Genomic DNA, 21,074 nt, shown 5'->3' on the forward strand with positions numbered 1-21,074 from the left:
TTACTAAATGGGCCCAGGAATACTTTCAGAAACCACTGTCGGTAAACACAATCCGCCGTGCCATCAGCAGATGCCAACTAAAGCTCTATCATGCAAAAAGGAAGCCATATGTGAACATGGTCCAGAAGCGCCGTCGTGTCCTGTGGGCCAAGGCTCATTTAAAATGGACTATTTCAAAGTGGAATAGTGTTTTATGGTCAGACGAGTCCAAATTTGACATTCTTGTTGGAAATCACGGACGCCGTGTCCTCCGGGCTAAAGAGGAGGGAGACCTTCCAGCATGTTATCAGCGTTCAGTTCAAAAGCCAGCATCTCTGATGGTATGGGGGTGCATAAGTGCATACGGTATGGGCAACTTGCATGTTTTGGAAGGCTCTGTGAATGCTGAAAGGTATATAAAGGTTTTAGAGCAACATATGCTTCCCTCCAAACGACGTCTATTTCAGGGAAGGCCTTGTTTATTTCAGCAGGACAATGCAAAACCACATACTGCAGCTATAACAACAGCATGGCTTCGTCGTAGAAGAGTCCGGGTGCTAACCTGGCCTGCCTGCAGTCCAGATCTTTCACCTATAGAGAACATTTGGCGCATCATTAAACTAAAAATACGTCAAAGACGACCACGAACTCTTCAGCAGCTGGAAATCTATATAAGGCAAGAATGGGACCAAATTCCAACAGCAAAACTCCAGCAACTCATAGCCTCAATGCCCAGACGTCTTCAAACTGTTTTGAAAAGAAAAGGAGATGCTACACCATGGTAAACATGCCCCGTCCCAACTATTTTGAGACCTGTAGCAGAAATCAAAATTGAAATGAGCTCATTTTGTGCATAAAATTGTAAACTTTCTCAGTTTAAACGTTTGCTATGTTATCTATGTTCTATTGTGAATAAAATATTGCCTCATGTGATTTGAAAGTCTTTTAGTTTTCATTTTATTAAAATTTAAAAAACGTCCCAACTTTTCCGGAATTCGGGTTGTAAATACAGTTATCTAATAAGCATGTGACATATTCTGTGTAATAAACTCCTGAAACATTGGTGTTTTTTTAAACTGCTGTCTTTTTGTATATGATGATAGTTTTCTCAAAATAAGTAAAATGCACATGAAGTGACACAGAGCAGTTCTAGAAATTATGTTTATGTGCTCGTGTACTCCTATATTGAGATGACAGAGGTTGAAAACACTGCGAGCTTCAGTAGGCCTATGTGTAGTAAATGAAACCATGTCTTTGCCATTAATTTACAGGAGGAGCGGACTGGGAAAAAAAATTCAGACTGGAAAATTCAAACTCATACAAACAAATTCATGGACAAAACTATTTTTTGCATGGACCTGACATAAAAAAGGTTTAAATCTTTAATTTGGGGACATGCAAAATAATTAAAAGTTCTCTCCTGAACTGCACCTACACTTCTATTTTTCTCTTCAGTCTCTTTATTTTGCCCTGTTATCCATCTCTCGTGACTTTAATACTCAAGATTGAACAAAACTATACTTTACAATACAATACTCTACAATACTACAATATCTTTATAGGAAAATCCTAATACTGTACACGAGTCATGTTTTTCCCTTACAAAAGTTAAACATGCTTTTATTAGCCTATATAAAAGTAAAATAACCTTTTTTTTTTTTTTTTTGCAAATGGATTTGTATTTATTCTTAAATAAATACATTTGTAAAATAATTTTACATTTTTGGTTACCACAGTTAAACAATAGTAACCATTTTCTCTGGATTTATAGTTAAATATTAAAATGTTAATTTTCGTAAGGGTTGTGTTGTTGTCTGTCATAGCTCCCCCTAAACCTATAAAAAAAATCTGAATTTTTTTCAGCTAAATTACTACTGTAACATTACAACTGATAATAATGATGTCCTTTATATAGTATTTTGAGTGATGACTGATGAGCAACGTGCTGCTGCTTGATTAATTAAATAAAAAAACAAAGACAAAAAAGCATCTTTACAGATGAAACTGACCTGAAACCCTGAACAGTAGTTCTGCTTCTCTGCTCCAGGCAGTCCACTGTATTCTCTCTCTCTCTCACTCTCTCTCTCTCTCTCTCTCTCGCATTGATTACTCTGAGTCTGATCCAAACCGTTTGGCGGAGGCGTGGAGAGCGCGCGAGTCATGACTAACAATTCATGACTTATTAGAGATTTAATTCTCAAATGGCGGATTCGCAAATGATCGCTTTAGTACATTCGACAGGCAATTATACAATAATGATATTAAATAGTGGGGCAAAATCGGCTGCCAGGCCACCGAGAATTGTCCCGGTTCTCCCGGTGTCCAGTCCGCGCCTGATTTCCACAGACACGCAGCATGTGCAAGTCATATATTGCATTTTTGGGGCTTAATATTCACAGACACTAGTCGATGTCATGTTTTGATTCAAGTGTACTGACCTACTTTTGATTTAGTCATCCAAAATGTGGCATATTCCGTCCGCGTTAGGCATTCCGTTTTTATGACTGGATTCTACGAATTAGACTGTGTTTCCGCATCCCGGAAATTATTAGGGCGGTATGTCTCAGAATAGTCAGTGCAATTTGGGAAAGAAATCAGTTAAATCTGTATGTGGATGTGTGTAAATATTCAAATGTAATCCCCTTTGTAATCGTAAAAAATTTCATAAGTAACTGTAATTTAATTACTCATTTTTTCGTAGTAACTGTAACTAATTACAGTTACAATAATTTTGTAATTAAATTACGTAACGCCGTTACATGTAACTAGTTACTCCCCAACACTGCCTATAATTACCCTAGCAACCCCATAGCAACACTGAACACTGAAAAATTAGTAACATTTAAAACATTCAACTACAATTTTATTGTACAAGATATTTAAATATTTTTTGCTAATGTTTTGAGAATGTTATTACAGAGTAGATAACTTATATTATGTTATCCATAAAAAAATAATAAGACCTACAATATTTAGTTATACATGCCCTAAAAATAAAATTCTGATTGGAAATTTTATATAAATTCCTCAAAAGTGTTTAAGTTCATATAAACCCAGCAAAGAGAGTTATTCGTTTTGGTCAAGGCTTTCTTTTCTCTTCTGTAGAGAAAGCTTGAGATGAGCAGAACCTCAGCTTCACCATCATCTCGTCTCAACCGTCAGAAGGAATAAAAGCTGTTCTCGGCCTCATGTTTCCTGAGGAAGTCCCTCTTCCCCGAAGCTTTGTCAGGACGCGGTTGCTAGTGAACGATGGCCTTCTGGGATGTAATAAGAAGGCAGTTTCATGAAGCAACTCGGGCTGGCTGTAAATGAGAAACTTCTGCAGTGTTTGAGCACCACTCGCTGCTTCTGTGGAGTATAATAGAGTGTGTGTGTGGTTTAGCAGCTTTAGTCTGTTGCTCTGGGAGTCTGATATACTGTAAATCAGACGCTTTCTTCATGGTCTCAGCTCTCTGTTTGTGTGTTCTCAGGCCGACAGAGCTGTTCCGCAGCTGTAATGTTCAGTCAGACCAGGGCGCCATGAACGACTTCAGACTCTGGTCCAACGGAAGCATCAAGATGCCCTTCATGAACATCCCAGTGCTGGACATCAGACGGTGTCAGCCGGACATGTGGAAGGCCGTGGCCTGTGCGCTGCAGATCAAACCCTGCTACAGCAAGAGCAGAGGAAGCGTCATCTGCAGGTCAGCCTCATCCTCATCTTCATCATCTTCCTCATCATCCTCTTCCTCATCATCATCCTCTTCCTCATCATCATCTTCATCCTCATCATCATCTTCATCATCATCCTCTTCCTCATCATCATCTTCATCCTCTTCCTCATTCTCTTCCTCATCTTCATCCTCATCTTCATCCTCATCCTCTTCCTCATCATCTTCATCCTCTTCCTCATCATCATCTTCATCCTCTTCCTCATCATCATCTTCATCCTCTTCCTCATTCTCTTCCTCATCTTCATCCTCTTCCTCATCCTCTTCCTCATCTTCATCCTCATCCTCCTCCTCATCATCATCTTCATCCTCATCCTCTTCCTCATCTTCATCCTCATCCTCTTCCTCATCTTCATCCTCTTCCTCATCATCATCTTCATCCTCTTCCTCATCCTCTTCCTCATCTTCATCCTCATCCTCTTCCTCATCATCATCTTCATCCTCTTCCTCATCTTCATCCTCTTGCTCATCATCATCTTCATCCTCTTCCTCATCCTCATCCTCATCTTCATCATCTTCCTCATCCTCAGCCTCATCTTCATCATCTTCCTCTTCCTCATCCTCTTCCTCATCCTCTTCCTCATCTTCATCCTCTTCCTCATCCTCTTCCTCATCCTCAGCCTCATCTTCATCATCTTCCTCATCCTCTTCCTCATCCTCTTCCTCATCTTCATCCTCTTCCTCATCCTCTTCCTCATCCTCAGCCTCATCTTCATCATCTTCCTCATCCTCTTCCTCATCCTCTTCCTCATCTTCATCCTCTTCCTCATCATCATCTTCATCCTCTTCCTCATCCTCTTCCTCATCTTCATCCTCATCCTCTTCCTCATCATCATCTTCATCCTCTTCCTCATCTTCATCCTCTTGCTCATCATCATCTTCATCCTCTTCCTCATCCTCATCCTCATCTTCATCATCTTCCTCATCCTCAGCCTCATCTTCATCATCTTCCTCTTCCTCATCCTCTTCCTCATCTTCATCCTCTTCCTCATCCTCTTCCTCATCCTCAGCCTCATCTTCATCATCTTCCTCATCCTCTTCCTCATCCTCTTCCTCATCTTCATCCTCTTCCTCATCCTCTTCCTCATCCTCAGCCTCATCTTCATCATCTTCCTCATCCTCTTCCTCATCCTCTTCCTCATCTTCATCCTCTTCCTCATCCTCATCTTCATCATCTTCCTCTTCCTCATCCTCATCTTCATCATCTTCCTCATCTTCCTCTTCCTCATCCTCATCTTCATCCTCATCAGCTGCTGTATTGAGGGATAAAACATGTCCAGGATCATGTCCACATCACACCACAAAAGCTAAATAATTTCATCTAAAATACCTGTAAAAAAGTTGTAGTTTTTTTCATTGTTAATGTGTTTTATGGAAATTAATAATATATCCCCCACTAATTTACATTATTCTCATTATTCTTATTCTAACTATATAAATAAAATTTGCTTTATTAATTCAGCATTATTTATCTGTTGCAAATAAGAAGACTTTGTTTGCGTTATAATTTTGATATTTTGGGGGAAATGTGCTTTATTATTTATACACTGAATCCTTTTTTTTTATCATTATTATTATAGCTAAATGTTTTTGTTTTGCTTATGAATAGGAATATACCCAGGCTTGTTCTTCACATCCAAATCTTTTTTTTCATGCACTAGACCACAAAACAGTTTGTTGGTTTACAGTACAATAGTCTCATAATCCACAAACGAGCTGTTGACCGTCGACGGTGTTCTGTCGAGTGATGTGTGTGAGAAGGAAACACCTCCAGGTAACTGCAGGGTGTCGTGTGATGGCTTTGAGCTCTAAACAGCATGCTGCTTTAACACTGATCTTTTGAAATCGAACTATCTGTTGGGTCTTTCAGTGTTGCATTCAATTTTCTCTTTATATTATGATCATTCAGAGAGCAGATCACATCTAAACACTGGCAGCTTGTAGTCAACAGTCTGGTATTGTCAGAAATCTCCCACTGTGCACTGCTTTGTTCACACTGAGCAGTGTTTGAATGGGAGCCGTGACTCTGGTCTGCTGAGGATTAGGAGGAAGCTGAGGAGTGATCCGAATTCTTTTTTAGTGAATCAAAAACAGATCAGACAACTAAATGCATTCTTCCACCAATAGAGAGGGAATATTGTACTAAAATACAATATATTTATTAATTTGTGCACTACTGAATCTACAGCTAGTGAACAAAACTCTACTAGGGAGTGTAGTTTGATTTCCAAACGAATGACTCTTTCTTTCTTTTGAGTGAATCAAATGCACATCATGTGGTTTGTTAGACATATTTTATAAAACAAAAATGAATTAAATATGTCATCACATTTATTACTGATGCTTGAGGTCAGTTATTGCAGAGCATTTATGTTATCTCTCAAGAGACTGAATAAGTCATATATTTTGATATTTGATATGATATTTTAAGGTATGCATGAATGGTTTAAAACTCGTTTTGATGTTTTAGAATTGAATAACGTGAACACACGTTAACATGTTTATTAACTCCGTCAGAGTAGATTTAAAAAGACTTAAAATATTCATAAAGTATTTGTCAGTTTTGTCTCATAATTTGCATTATTTGGATTACTATTTTACTCGTATCCAGTATATCACATGTATGAGTTTGAAAAAAAAAGTAAAAAAGGTAATTCTCACAATTCTGAGATAACCCTCAAATGAACAGTAAATGACCATCAGGTTTAGGTTGAAGTTTCACAGCAAGCACACAAAAGCCTTGGTTTGTTACCATTGGCACAATGATAGATAAATGAACACTACATCACCTTCAGGTGAAGATTCGTTAGAATCAGAGGAGCTTGCTGATTGATGAAGAGAGATCGACTGAAGCCCTTCTGAATGTGTGTCTCCTCAGGTCGGACTGTGTGGATATCCTGACCCAGTGTGGCGATGGCAAGCGTTTCCTGGAGGGACAGACGCCCGAGCGCATCTGTGACCTGCTGTCAGCCACGGACGAGCCGGAGCGCTGTATCCCTCTCCACAGATACCTGAGTGAGTGTGTGCTCCTCGCTGCGCTCTGCCCCATACGGATATGTAATATATGTACACATATGAAATATACATATATTAAATATATCCACATAGAAAGGGAAAACATATATGTACATATATATCTGCCCATATATAAAACCTATTAGAAAATGGAACAATTTCATATATTGACATATAAAAGTAGCCCATATATTTTATGTATGTATAATAGTGTTTTTTTAATATATGTCACATATATAATTTTCAATATACACACATATGCACATATTTTAAATGATATGTTCTTATATTATGTATATTACTTGCAAAATATCTTGAATTAATGCATGATATAAACTAAACAAATGTTAAAAAAAAAAAAAAAAACATGATTTCATTAATTTCGTACATATTTTTAAATATAGGTTATGGATATGTACTTACAAACATGTAATGCATTGAACATGACATGCCTAAGCATTAAATGTTAAACGGTGCAGTTATCAAAAAATAAGTAATACAGTAAAAGAGGTAAAACATTAACATTTTATTAAAACATTTTTAATTTAAAAAAGAAAAATTGTTAAGCTGTGCAAAATTAGAAAACTACTGAACACTCAACACACAACTTTTTTAGCCACCCCTAGTTGATTGGGTATAAAAAGAGCCTCTCAGAGCGGCAGTGTTTCTCAGAAGTCAAGATGGGCACATGTCTTTAGAACAGCACAGATGTGATTACATTATGACTTTTCTTAACTATTATGAAGTAACTGTTTATTTTTTTATGTCTGGCATCAGTGACATCAGTTTTTGCAGCTCTGCCAAACTTTGTTGAAAGCACCAAAAGTTTCTTTTCTTTGAATGCTAGTGGAGAACCCAGGTTTACATAGCTGCATAAGTTAGAGAAATGCATTTAAATTAAGAACCCCTAGATTTTTGAAGACAAACACAACTGTATATTATTCTGTATGCATCTGCATATGTAGTGCATGTATGTACTTTCTTACATATAGATATTGATATATGGCTATTGATGAAAAAAATAAAATGTATGTTTTCAAATAGAATTTGTGTAGTATTTGTTTTATGAGCCGGTTGAGAAGAGGTAAAATAATACATTTTATAAAAGATTCGAAAATTGGATAGAAATGAAATGTGGATGTGTAGACTTGATAAAAGTTCAAACTGTTCAAATAAGGAAAACGCATGAATAAGGAAACCATAGGCATGTGAAATGTATGTTGTTTGAATAGTTTGGCATATATAAATTAAACATATCGGTTACATATATGGTCAAAACATACAGTATTATATAAATAATAATCATATACATCATATTAATATATGTCAATATACTAATTTAATATGCCAAATTTATATATGTTATAAACCTATATCAACATATATCTAGAGATCTGTATATATGTGATAGCAATATACTGTGTTATATTTAGCATATATGATGACATCATTAGCGATATAGGGACATATATGTCATATATGACATTTCCGTATGGGGCGCTGTGCTCAGTACTCACAGAGGTCATACTCTCGTGTCATTACGCTCCCCACAGCCCCCAGCCCCTTCCAGAACATCATAGAAGAAGTCATCCACCCCTGCAACCCCAGCCCCTGTCCCAGCAACCATCTTTGTGAAGTCAACAGGAAGGGCTGCCCCCCCGGATACGACTGCCTGCCCTTCTTCTGTGTCCCCGGTACACACTCAGACGCTTCACTTATCAGCCCAGAGTGTGATAAAACATGCACCTTTATTATATTATTACTGCTCACTGAATACTGGATACTGGATACTGCATACTGCTCACTGAATACTGCATACTGCATACTACATACTGCTCACTGCATACTGCTCACTGCTCACTGAATACTGCATACTGAATACTGCATACGGAATACTGCATACTGAATACTACATACTGAATACTGAATACTACATACTGCATACGGAATACTGCATACTACATACTGCATACTGAATACTGCATACTACATACTGCATACTGAATACTACATACTGAATACTGAATACTACATACTGCATACGGAATACTGCATACTACATACTGCATACTGAATACTGCATACTACATAATACATACTGCATACGGAATACTGCATACTGAATACTGCATACTACATACTGCATGCTGCTTACTGAATACTGAATACTGCATACGGAATACTACATACTGCATACTACATAATACATACTGCATACGGAATACTGCATACTGAATACTACATACTGCATGCTGCTTACTGAATACTGAATACTGCATACGGAATACTACATACTGAATACTAAATACTGCATACTGAATACTGCATACTACATTCTGCATACTGCTTACTGCATACTGGATACTGCATACTACATACTGCATGCTGCTTACTGAATACTGAATACTGCATACTGAATACTACATACTGCATACGGAATACTACATACTGCATACTACATAATACATACTGCATACGGAATACTGCGTACTGAATACTGAATACTACATACTGCATACGGAATACTACATACTGCATACTACATAATACATACTGCATACGGAATACTGCGTACTGAATACTGAATACTACATACTGCATACTGAATACTGCATACTACATACTGCATACAGACTACTGCTTACTGCATACTACATACTGCATACTTCATACTGAATACTACATACGGAATACTGCGTACTGCTTACTGAATACTACATACTACATACTGCATACTATATACTTCATACTGTATTCTGCATATTGAATATTACATACGGAATACTACATTACTGCGTACTACATACTACATTACTGCATACTGAATACTCCTGAAAAGTACAGTGAAATCAGGCCAGTTGGGCCTCACTTTGACATTGAATGGTCCAGTATACCTGAAATGGATTTGTTTGGTTTGATTTTAAAACATTTTGTTAGTTTCAAATCAAATGATCAATAATCAAAGTAGATTTTAAATATATTTGTGTGTGTTTTGTTTGTTTTTTCTTGTTTTTTATTTGGTTTTTGTTTTAGTTTTAGTTTTTTTGTTTTGGTTTATTTATTTATTTTAAATGTTTTATTTTTATTTGATTTTTCTTTGGTTTAGTTTTCTTGTTTTTTTTTTTTTTTTTTTTTTTGTCCTTTTTTAATTTTTTGTTTGGTTTGGTTTTTAAACATCTTTTGTTCTTTTGTTTGAAACCTTTTGTTAGTTTCCAATCAAACATTCTAGAAATAGTTTTTTTATTCATTTATAATTTTTTTAAACTTTTGTCCATTTTTGAAGTCCATTCAAATACTGAGTTATAATAGATTCATCACACCAGAAACTGAAGGTGAAGTCGAGTGAAGTGCATTGTGGGATACCCAGCGTTGTGTTCTCTGTTGTAAACGGCAAAGGTGGCTCATGTGTGTGTTCTCTGCGTACAGGACAGTGACACACAGTGCTTTAGGAAAGTGTTGTGATGAGATATCTTTTCAGACTCTGTCTTATCATGTCTGTTAGGCTGTAAGCTGGGGGAAGCGTCGGAGTTCCTGGTGCCAGTGGACGGCCGGATCCAGGTGCCCACTAGGAGCGGTCAGGTGGGCTGTTACGAGGTTTGCACCTGCGGTCAGAGCGGCCGACTGGAGAACTGCGCTGAAATGCCCTGCTTCGACACCAGCAAGACCTGCCTCATAGCAGGACAGCACAAGAGTGAGATGTGCTTGTTATTCACACACAGCTCAGAACATGTTCAGCACTTCCTGCTTGAACGAGGTTTATTTCACATATTAATGGTGCATAACAACAGACACTTTTTTAATTTAATTAACTACTGGCTTCGCATAAGAGCAATAAAGGCAATGGGTATGTGATGTTTTTAATGAGGACACTGCCATCTATTGGTGGAGTGTTGCATTGATAACAAATGAAATCTGAATTCTCTATATAAGATATTTAGAATTGTCTCCAATACCTTTTAAACAACACAAACAATCTAACAGTTAATATATCAAATTATAGAAAAATTATTTAAAAGAAAACTACCAAAGGTTTGTTTTTGTTTCTTTTGTTCTACCTTTTATTAGTAAGTGTTTTTTTGTAAACAGCTCATTATCGTTTTGCACCTGAATGAGTTTTTTTATTTGTACTCCTCTTCCGAAGTGCTCGCTCATCTCGGGTGTTCTTGCTCACTTCAGTGTTGGTGTGTGATCCCGTGCAGGTCACGGCGTGTCGTTCCGGGTGGACTGTCAGCGCTGCTCCTGCTTCGCCGGGGACAGCATCTGCTCGTCTCGTCAGTGTGTGCGCTCCGACGGCTCCGACGAGGACAGACGGCTCTTCACAGGTCTGTGCTTCATCAAAGCCCATTTACCACACGCAATTAAACATTTCAGTCTAAGTGTGACTTTCTTTCTTAGTTGAGTTTATATCTCACAGTTCTGGCTTTTTAGGTAATCGCTACTTTTATAAAAGAATTCAGACTTTTTTTTTATGGAATTAGTCAGAATTGTTAAATAATAAGTTGTAATTACCTGTGGCAGAAAATTAAAATAAAATAAAAATGAAGTTGTGAGATATAAACCCTGAATTGCAAGAAAATAGTCAGAATTATGAGTTTATATCTTGCAGTTCTTTTTGAGTCTTCTTGCAGACTTTTGCATTCCTGAAAAAAATTGAGAGATAATAATTTAATAATTTATACTTTTATTCCTGGGCAGAAACGGGCTTCCACAGATTAAGTGTGTGTAGTGAGGAGTGTTTGGTTGAGTGTGCTCTTGTCTCTCAGGGCTCCCCTGCGGCTGTGCCGATCATTTCGTGCCGGTTTGCGCTCGTAACGGACGCACGTATCCCAGCGCCTGTGTGGCCCGCTGCGTCGGCTTCAGGGACAACCAGTTTGTGTTCGGCTCCTGCAGGAGCATCGACCCCTGCTCCCCGAACCCCTGCCAGAGGAGCCAGAGGTACACACACACACACACACACACACACACAGCTCTCTGACCAGTGCCAGTCTCTGGGTCCATGTCTGACCATATATTCATGTGTGTATCATTGTGTTTAAGTGTGAACCTGTGAGTTTGTCCAGGGCTGCTTCATTTTATTTAATGATTTTATTTATTTGTTTGTTTATTTGTACAGGGACAACGCACAACAACAGTGTTGTGCCAGAGTTAGCTATAAAGCTAATTTGCATCTGCACTCCCTTTAACATACTTTAAGCATAGTTTTAAAAATACTGAGTGTTTTATACTCTCTAATATAAACAGGTATTAAATTCCATCTTTCTGCTGCTCTTACTGAAAAAGCTTATTGTCCAAAAACCGTTCTCTTAAATTTAGTTGAACAGTCACCTCTAACTGATGACCTAGTCTGCCTGATATTGTCCTTACAGAAAGTCACACATTGTTTAAGAGGTGGTGGTCCAAGATCATGAATTAGTTTGTACATTAAACACACATCAGCAAATAATAAAAAATTGTCAAACGTCAATAATTTATAATTTTGAATAATGTTACAGTGATGATAACTCCTTGGCTTTTTATCTAAGATTTTTACAGCTTGTTTATAAATAGTATATAATGGTTTCAATGTAGTTTTACTTGTATGAGACCAACTTGTAGCACAGTAAGATAAATGAGGAAAAATCATTGTATGCATAAATAGTTTAGCAGCAGCCACAGGTAATTGGTGCCTGATATTTCTGAAGATCATCAAATTTGCTCTAGTGCTTTTAGAGACCTTTTTAATATGTTTTATAAAACTTAAGTTAGAATCCATAATCATACCCAAATATTTAAAATGTTCAACAATATGTATTACCTCTCCTTTAACTAGAATATCTGGACAACAGATCGAAAAAAAAACATTCCCACAGTTTTACTCACATTAAGAGTAAGACAAGACTGACATAGCCAATCTGAGACTTTGTTCAATGCAGCAGTTAGTTTGATAGCAGCTTGTTCTTTTGTCTTAGCAAAGTATAAACAACTGTTTCATTTGCATACATCTGAACCTGGACCTCTGGACAAACTGTAGGCAGATCATTATCATGTATAAACTGAACAAAATTGGTCCAAGAATCGACCCCTGTGGAACTCCAATATTACAGTCAAGGAATGGTGAGCATGCATCATTAATTCGTGTACATTGTTTTCTTAAATTTAGGTATGACTCCATCCATGTCAATGTATTAGTAGAAAAATTAAACCTTGATAATTTAGATAAAAGAACATTATGATTAACGGTATCAAAAGCCTTTTTAAAATCGAGGAAGACAGCACCAACAACACCACCCCTATCAAGACTGGATTTAATTTGTTCAACAAAATAACAGTTTGCTGTCTCCGTAGAGTGATGTACCCTAAATCCAAACTGCATACGATGTAATAGATAAGGACCATGATTTAAATGCTCTACTAACTTATTGCAAACAACCTTTTCAATTTATTTTAGAAATAACTGGTAGAATACTCATAGGTCTATAGTTAATTACATTAGCAGGATCACCACTCCTCAAATATAGGTGCCATTACTGCTGACTTCCAGACACTTGGAAAATGACATTGTTTTATTGACAAATTAACCAAATGAGTTATAGGTGTACTAAGAACGTTTGCATGCATTTTAACAAATACAGAATCACAATTAAAAACATCTTTGGCCCTAGAACTCTTAAACTGGCTTAGAATTTTTTTTATATAGGACTCAGATACTGCAGAAATATTAAAAACAGTAAGATCATGATTTGGTAATATAATATAATATCATTACTTCTCATACCAAATCCATGTGTTAAATCTTGAACTGCGTCTATAAAGAAAATTATTAAATACACTAACAATTTGATGCTTATCTTGAATTAAACTTCCATGAACCTGCATTTCAATACCTTTATGGTTTTTATTCTTTTTCTTTTGTACTTTATTGATATTCTCCCATACTTCTCTACTATTCCCATCATTGCATCATTTATAAGATCAATAAAAAAATTAGCTTTTGCTTTTCTCAATTCCTTTACAACTTTGTTACGTAAGTGCTTTAATGTCCTTCTGTCATGAGCTAACCCTGATTTAATTGATATTTTTAAAGCATGATCCCTCTGTTTCATTAACTTCCATAACTGTTCATTTAACCAAGGCAAATTCTGCTTCTTTCTCTAAAAAGTGACATTTTTACAAAATTCACCCTTGATCTTTTTATTTGTTACCATTAAACATTCAGAGGCAGCTCCTAAATTGTCTGCCGACAGGGTCTCATTCCAATCTAGTTTTTTAAAATTCCTCTTCAGTTGATCATGCTACCCTTCTCAATCATCTAAGGGATGAAGTCGGCATTAGGGGCACAGCACTGGACTGGTTCTCATCATACCTCTCCGATAGATCAGCTCTGGTGATGAATGGACACTCGTCCTCTCCTTCAGCACCACTCACTTATGGAGTACCTCAGGGCTCTCTCCTGGGGCCTATCTAATTTTGTTTGTATATGCTCCCCTTGGGTTCAGTCATGAGGAAATATAATATTTCATATCACTGTTATGCTGACGATACTTTGATCACTCTTATTCTGACCTTTTTAATTGATTTAAAGATATTAAGGGCTGGACTGAAAGAGCAGAACTGAGATGGTTGTCTTTTGTCCCCCCCCCCTCCCAGGTGCTGTGTCTATCACTATTAATCTAGGTCATATGTCATCAAACATTCATTCTTTTGCTAAAACATAAGGTGTGATTTTTGACACTGATCTAAATTTTGAAAAACAGATAAGTGCTGTGGTGAAGAGCAGCTTTTTTTCAACTAGCCAAATTAAAATCTATGCTCTCGTTTAAGGATTTAGTGATAGTTACCCATGCCTTCCCCTTAGCAAAAAGTAGTATACTTCAAGTTTATTTTATTAAGTTAACTTAAGTAAAGTTCAAGTATACTTTTAAGTATACTTTATGTAGCAAGTATACAAAGTGTTCTAGTGTTCTAGTAGTATACTTGTAAGTTAACTGTTTCAATACTCCTTGGGTCTAAATCGGCCCACTTTCTAGTATATAAAATATACTTTTAAATATACTTTAAGTATAACAGTAGCAAACTTTGAGTACGCAACTAGTTTACCTCTATGTTTGTAGTTTGTAGTGCAATTATAATAAAAGTGAACTTGATTTGCTGATAGTTTAATAATTAAATACTTTGTACACTTATACTGCAAGTATACTCATAAGTTTTCTTTAAGTGAAATTTATATCATACTTTAAGACTACTATGTCTCTATTTAGGTTTGAATTTGTATAAATTTTGTTACATGAATATCTGAGCATGCAAAACATACAAAGAAAGAACTGTGTATCTGCTTGTAAACAAAAACATTTCATTCTAGCTTCATGCATTCTTTTTTTAAACACTTTAATGTTGGTAAGTTACAAAAAAAAGTTGATAGATGCAGGCTATGCACACTTTAACTACACAGAAATCCTTGCAAAATTCCAATCAGACAACGGATGAGGAGATTTCGCTCAAGAGCAATTGATGACATGGCTGAGAAGAAAATATTTAAGTGTAGGTATTATTATGGTTTTTATGACCTAGATGTACATTTTACCAGTTGTTACCTACAGTTAATACAAACATTATGGTCATCGACCAGTGATTGATATCACAAACATAATAATAGCGGTAAGACGTTGGATTTTGGTTGAAAATGAAAATCGGATTGATGTCTAAATCCAATGACTGTTTGACGTCAAGCTCCAATGTTGGGCAGATGCTGAATTTTGGCTGGAATTAAAAAACGGTGAAATGCATGGCAGTAAACATATTACCAGCTTCACTTATTACTAACCAGTTTGACTTTATTTCTGTCAGACGTCTACAGAAGTTCTTTTTGAAAATAACAGAGGTTTAGATGTTGATGTTTTATATGAAAATGTTTGGTCACCATTATTGTGATCAGTGTTTGCTTTAGTTGGGTAGTTTGACTCTTGGCTTAGTAAGTTTGTGGTTCCTGTAATAGTGTTTACCAAAACATATAATTTGTTATTAAAGGAGCCATAAACAAAGATAAGGTGATATAGTTTTCATCATCATGAAGAAAAATGATTGAGGAAAATTATTGTTATCGTCATTGACCCAAAGTGGTTATTTATTATTAATGAACAATATTCAAGAGACAATACTTTCTTCCCTCAGATCAGACATTCTACATTTTTATTTTTAAATACATTTTTGGAGAAAAAGCTTTCGACACACATAGACATCAATAATCAGTATATGAATCTCAACAATGGTGACATGCTTCATGCAGCAGTGCATGCTGGGATAGTATAAAACGCATGGCTCCCAGCATGCATTGCTGCATGAAGCATGTCACCATTGTTGAGATTCATGCGCTGATTGTTGATGTCTGTGTGTGTCACCATAGGTTAAGTTTTTTGAGCTCATGTTTCTTAAAAGATTTTAACTGATTGTTATAATACCGCTGGATCTCATGTAGCAGAAACACAGGGTTTGTAATATGAATGTACTAATGGAGCAACATAATTGTTAGATTAAAAAACATCAGCGAATCAGGTTATTTCATGATGATTATAAAACCATTAACAGGTAACAGCCATCACTTGATCTCATGTCACTTTAGCTTTCTTTGATGCTGCAAATGTGCTCGACAAACAAACTTTCATAGCAGCGACGATAGAAAAAACATATAATAAGTGCTAAGAGCTTAACTAATGGAAACACTTATCACTGTTATGGTGTTTAACTGTTATGCTGTTATGGAAATTAAACACATTAGAGTTAAACCCCTGTTAATTTTCAATAAGAGCTTTTGTAGACGTCTGACAGAAATAAAGTCAGTCTGGTTAGTAATACGTGAAGCTGGTAATGCTGTTTGTGGAGTTGTTTAATCCTCCTCTGCTGAGATCTTGAGATATTTAATGTGCTGCCATGCATTTCACCCTTTGTTGCAGTGTGGTGCTTATTCCAACCAAAATTCATCGTCTTTCTGATGTCGGAGTTTGACGTCAAACAAAGTTGGGTTTAGACGTCAATCCAACTTTAATTTTCAACCAAAATATGACGTCTGACTGACGTTGGATTAGTTGGAGTCAAACATCTTCCTGACGTCACATTGATGTACTGTGCCTGCTGGGTGGTGTTTCTTTTTCTTCTTCACTTGTGTATTTTTTAACATTTTGTACAGAAGATGCATACTAGCACTCTCTACCATAAAACAATGAAAACACAGATTCTAGGAGTGTAGCTCAAATATATTTAGACTTTTTGTAAGTATAAGTCAAGTATACTTAAACGTAATTTTAAGTATATTTCTGAGAAGTACATAAAGAGCATTTCTGTGAAGTACATAAAAAGTAAACTAAAAGTATACTTTCCTATTTTTAGTTTAAAAGAAGTATACTAATAGCACACTTGAATAAACTTCTTTTTCGTAAGGGTTCACCACTTCTAGACTTGAATATGGGTCTCAATCATTCATGGCTGAATCGCTCGCAGCTGGTCCAGAATGCATCTGTGAGGTTTCTGACAGGAAGCATGTCTCCTGTCCTAGCATCTCTTCATTAGTCATCGGTGCAGCAGAAGAGCATAGATTTATATTTATGAGATCAGTTATTGGTCCTTACTGTCATTTCACCCTAACTTACTAATTTACCTTATGTGGGTGTGTGTGTGTCAGTAAAGCTCTTGTGTGTGTGTGTTGACAGGTGTGTCCCCAGGCGTCAGGTGTGTTTGACAGAGCTGTCAGAATATCCCTGTCCTCAGTACGAGTGTGTTTCCCGTCCGGCCGGCTGTGATCAGAACCAGCTGGATCCGGTGTGTGACACAGACAGCACGGAACACGCCAATCTGTGTTTGCTGTTCCAGCGGAGCAAGAGCCTGGCCTACATGGGACACTGTCAGGTGCAACAACACACACTTGACATGTGATGGTGTGATGTGTGTATGAGTCTGATTCCTGACGTGTGTGTGTGTGTGTGTGTGTGTGTTCAGGACGCCTGCAGGAGGCCCAGAGAGGTGTGTGGTCATAACGGGGAGACCTACAGTACGGTGTGTGAAGCGTTCTCGGACCGAGTGGCGGTGGACTATCAGGGTCGCTGTCATGCGGTCGGCCAGGGGTCAGAGTTCACGTCAGACTCAGGCTGCAGCGCTGTTCCCTGCCCTCTGCTCTCCAGCCGCGTCTGTATCCCCGTCACACCGCCCGGTGAGAGAACACCGCTAACGTCTAACCTTTCTCTTTATATCCCTCCATTGTGAATGAGTTTTTTCTGAATCTGAAGAGTAAGAAAAGACGTCACGACAGTTTCTTCACAATTGTTTTCAAACTGTTTGAGTAAAAGGCCTCTGTTCTGTTGTAATTATGACAGATGCTTGTTTTCAGATGTCTTTATTAACAAAAATTAGCAGTGTTGTGTTAGAGGGTAATGGATCTTGATTTTATTATTTAAAAAAATATAAATATCTTAAATACTTTGTGACCCTGCGGACCGCTGCTGGAGAAGCACTGGCTCACAAGTGATTATAAAAGTGATATTGAGAGACACCTGAATGTGTGCAGGTGCCTGCTGTCCGGTGTGTGCAGGTCTGCTGCAGATCCTCTGGAATAAAGCGCAGATGAACACCTTCGCCAAGGTAAAAGCTTCATCTCCAGGTTCTGCATGAGATCAGCCGGCCAGCAGGAGGCAGTGTGGATCATTCAATAACTGGAGCATGAAACCTGTTCTTCACATCAGCCGCTCCACACTCCTGAGCACATTAGTCCAGTGCTTTATCAACTATAATCTGGGTCTGGCCTCGCTCCAAAAACATCACATTAAATCTAATGTCACAGATGTTGCATTTTATAAATGCAGCTATGCACAATAACACTGCCAATGCTGTGCTAATGAATCTCCACTGTTACTATTGCTCATAACAGAGTTAGTGATTTGAAAGAATGAACCATGCTTTAAACTATGCAGCTTGGTAAGAAAAGGCGTATATGTGCTGTGAGATGAATGCATATAGTGTGAGGAAGCATTCATATTCACACTGTGTGTGTGTGTGTGTGTGTGTGTGTTTCAGCTGAACCGGAATCAGCCGGTGACGGTCCATGACATCCTGAAGATCTTGCGGCTGCACATCTCTGTCCCTCAGTGTGATATCTTCGGCTATCTGAGCATGGACTCTGAGCTGGTGGTCCTCATCGTGCCTGTGGATCAGCAGCCCACGCCGCTGCAGGTGTGTGTTCACTCAGTGCAGTAATGATCAATCACAGCGTCACAGCTAGCTTCTACCAGGAATATCCATTAAGACTGATTAAACATACTGTTAAATACCTCAAATGTAGATTTTGCATACTCTCTGTTCTCCATCTGGACCTGCTGCGTTTACTGTGAATGAGACAATCAGGATCATGGCTGATAACCAGCAAACAACAAAAATAAATCTATAAGTTCTAATTAAATCACAGATATGTTGAGGGCTCTCCTGTACAGTAGAAGTGTATGACAGAGCTGTAGTGAGAGCGTGCAGCACTGGGTCATCTCATCTGTGTTCTGTGAGAGGAAGTCTTTCCTGCGCTTGCATCACACACTGCAGATATTCATGGGAGCTGTCTGAAAGGCCTGTCTGGTGAGTTGTGTTTCTCTCCTGTGCAGATCGAAGCCTGCAGTAAAGAGGCAGAGAAGATCGACTCTCTCATTAACTCGGCCAGCCCAACGCTGGGCTCACACGTGCCTCTGGCGGCCTTCCTTCACTCCGAGCTCCAGCTGTCCACCATCAGCTCGGCCGCGCTGCCCTCGCTCTCCCTCTCCCTCTGTGTCTTCAGCTCCTCGCTCCTGCTGTCTGTCGCAGGGACCCTGCTCTCCTCCTAGCCACCCGCTTGACCTCTGACCTCCCGGGGTCACCGCTGCTGACTGTCTCTCAGTGTTAAGGACTTCCTGAAGGAATCAGCGCTGGGGTCTCACCGTCTCTGACCCCAGCACACACTAAAACACTAAAAGTATGACAGATATATTATATTGTTCCTGTAATGTCAATCGGTTCTATAAAAAATACAAAAGAGGAACCCAGCCATGTAAACAAATATGACAATCATACTGCTTATCCATAAAGTGGTAAACACAATATGCCTTGCTTATAAAATTATAAATATATATAAATATATGTGTATAGATTTTTTTTAATGATGTTTTGCAAACCAAATGTTTATGTTGATAAAAGAAGCAAAATGTTCTATTTTAATGATGATCAGGTGCCATTTGAAGATGATTGACAGCTCTGTACTAAGTGTGTTTGTGTGTGTGTGTGAGTGTGTGTGTGTCTGTCTGTGTGTGTGTGTGTGTGTGCGTGTGCGTGTGAGTGTCTGTCTGTGTGTGTGTGTGTGAGTGTGTGTGTGTCTGTCTGTCTGTGTGTGTGTGTCTGTGTGAGTGTGTGTGTGTGTGTGTGTGTGTGTGTGTGTGTGTGTCTGTGTGAGTGTGTGTGTGTGTGTGTGTGTGTGAGTGTGTGTGTGTGTGTGTGTGTGTGTGCGCGTGTGTGTGTGTGTGTGTGTGTGTGTGTGTGTGTGTCTGTGTGTGTGTGTGTCTGTGTGAGTGTGTGTGTGTGTGTGTGTGTGTGTGTGCGCGTGTGTGTGTCTGTGTGAGTGTGTGTGTGTGTGTCTGTGTGAGTGTGTGTGTGTGTGTGTGTGTGTGTGTGTGCGCGTGTGTGTGTCTGTGTGAGTGTGTGTGTGTGTGCGTGTGTGTGCGCGTGTGTGTGTGTGTGTGTGTGTGTGTGTGTGTGTGTGTGTGTGTGTGTGTGTGTGTGTGTGTGTGTGTGTGTGTGTGTGTGTGTGTGTGTGTGTTACGGGCCGCCCGTCCCAGACAGTATTATTTGGCTTTGGCAGCTGTGTAGCATGATGGGACGGCCTTTCTGTGTCTAACTCTTCCATGTATATTTTTATATGATAATAATAAATGTGATCATATTACTGAAGGATTTCATCAGAATGCTCTAGTCGATATCGAGGCTGAGACACTGTACTATTTCTAGATAATCAGAAAATCAAATCACGTACACTATCGGTCAAAGGTTTTGGGTCAGTAAGATATTTTTGAAAGAAAATAATACTTTTATTCATCAAGGGTGATTTAAACTGATCAGAAGTGACAGTAAAGACATTCATAATGTTCCAAAGAATTCTATTTCAAATAAAAGCTGTTCTTCTGAACTTTCTGTTCATCTGTGAATCCTGAAAAATAAAATGCGTCACAGTTTCCACAGAAATATTGAGCAGCACAACTGTGTTCAACACTGATAATAATCAGAAATGTTTCTTAAGAAGCAAATCAGCATATTAGAAGGGAATTAATTTATAGAAATCTATATAAATATATTAATGTATATTCACATATTCTTATTCTGTGAAAGCTTATTTACATT

The 21,074-nt window shown here is 38.0% G+C and overlaps 1 protein-coding gene across 1 annotated transcript in view; it reads left to right on the forward strand.

The window, feature by feature from the left end:
* The window catches only part of LOC132123955 (reversion-inducing cysteine-rich protein with Kazal motifs-like), a 47,566-nt gene extending 27,947 nt beyond the window's left edge, over positions 1-19,619 (forward strand). The window contains exons 11-21 of the mRNA XM_059534646.1: positions 3,450-3,662; positions 6,568-6,704; positions 8,258-8,398; positions 10,207-10,395; positions 10,904-11,026; positions 11,468-11,639; positions 17,384-17,579; positions 17,670-17,880; positions 18,235-18,308; positions 18,741-18,896; positions 19,316-19,619. Of these exons, the coding sequence (XP_059390629.1) occupies positions 3,450-3,662; positions 6,568-6,704; positions 8,258-8,398; positions 10,207-10,395; positions 10,904-11,026; positions 11,468-11,639; positions 17,384-17,579; positions 17,670-17,880; positions 18,235-18,308; positions 18,741-18,896; positions 19,316-19,531 (1,828 nt within the window). The 3' untranslated portion in view covers positions 19,532-19,619. The remainder of the gene's footprint in view (positions 1-3,449; positions 3,663-6,567; positions 6,705-8,257; positions 8,399-10,206; positions 10,396-10,903; positions 11,027-11,467; positions 11,640-17,383; positions 17,580-17,669; positions 17,881-18,234; positions 18,309-18,740; positions 18,897-19,315) is intronic.
* Positions 19,620-21,074: the final 1,455 nt, after the last annotated feature.

The sequence above is a fragment of the Carassius carassius genome, chromosome 42 (genome assembly GCF_963082965.1).
Source record: "Carassius carassius chromosome 42, fCarCar2.1, whole genome shotgun sequence".
In the NCBI taxonomy this organism is placed as follows: domain Eukaryota; kingdom Metazoa; phylum Chordata; class Actinopteri; order Cypriniformes; family Cyprinidae; genus Carassius; species Carassius carassius.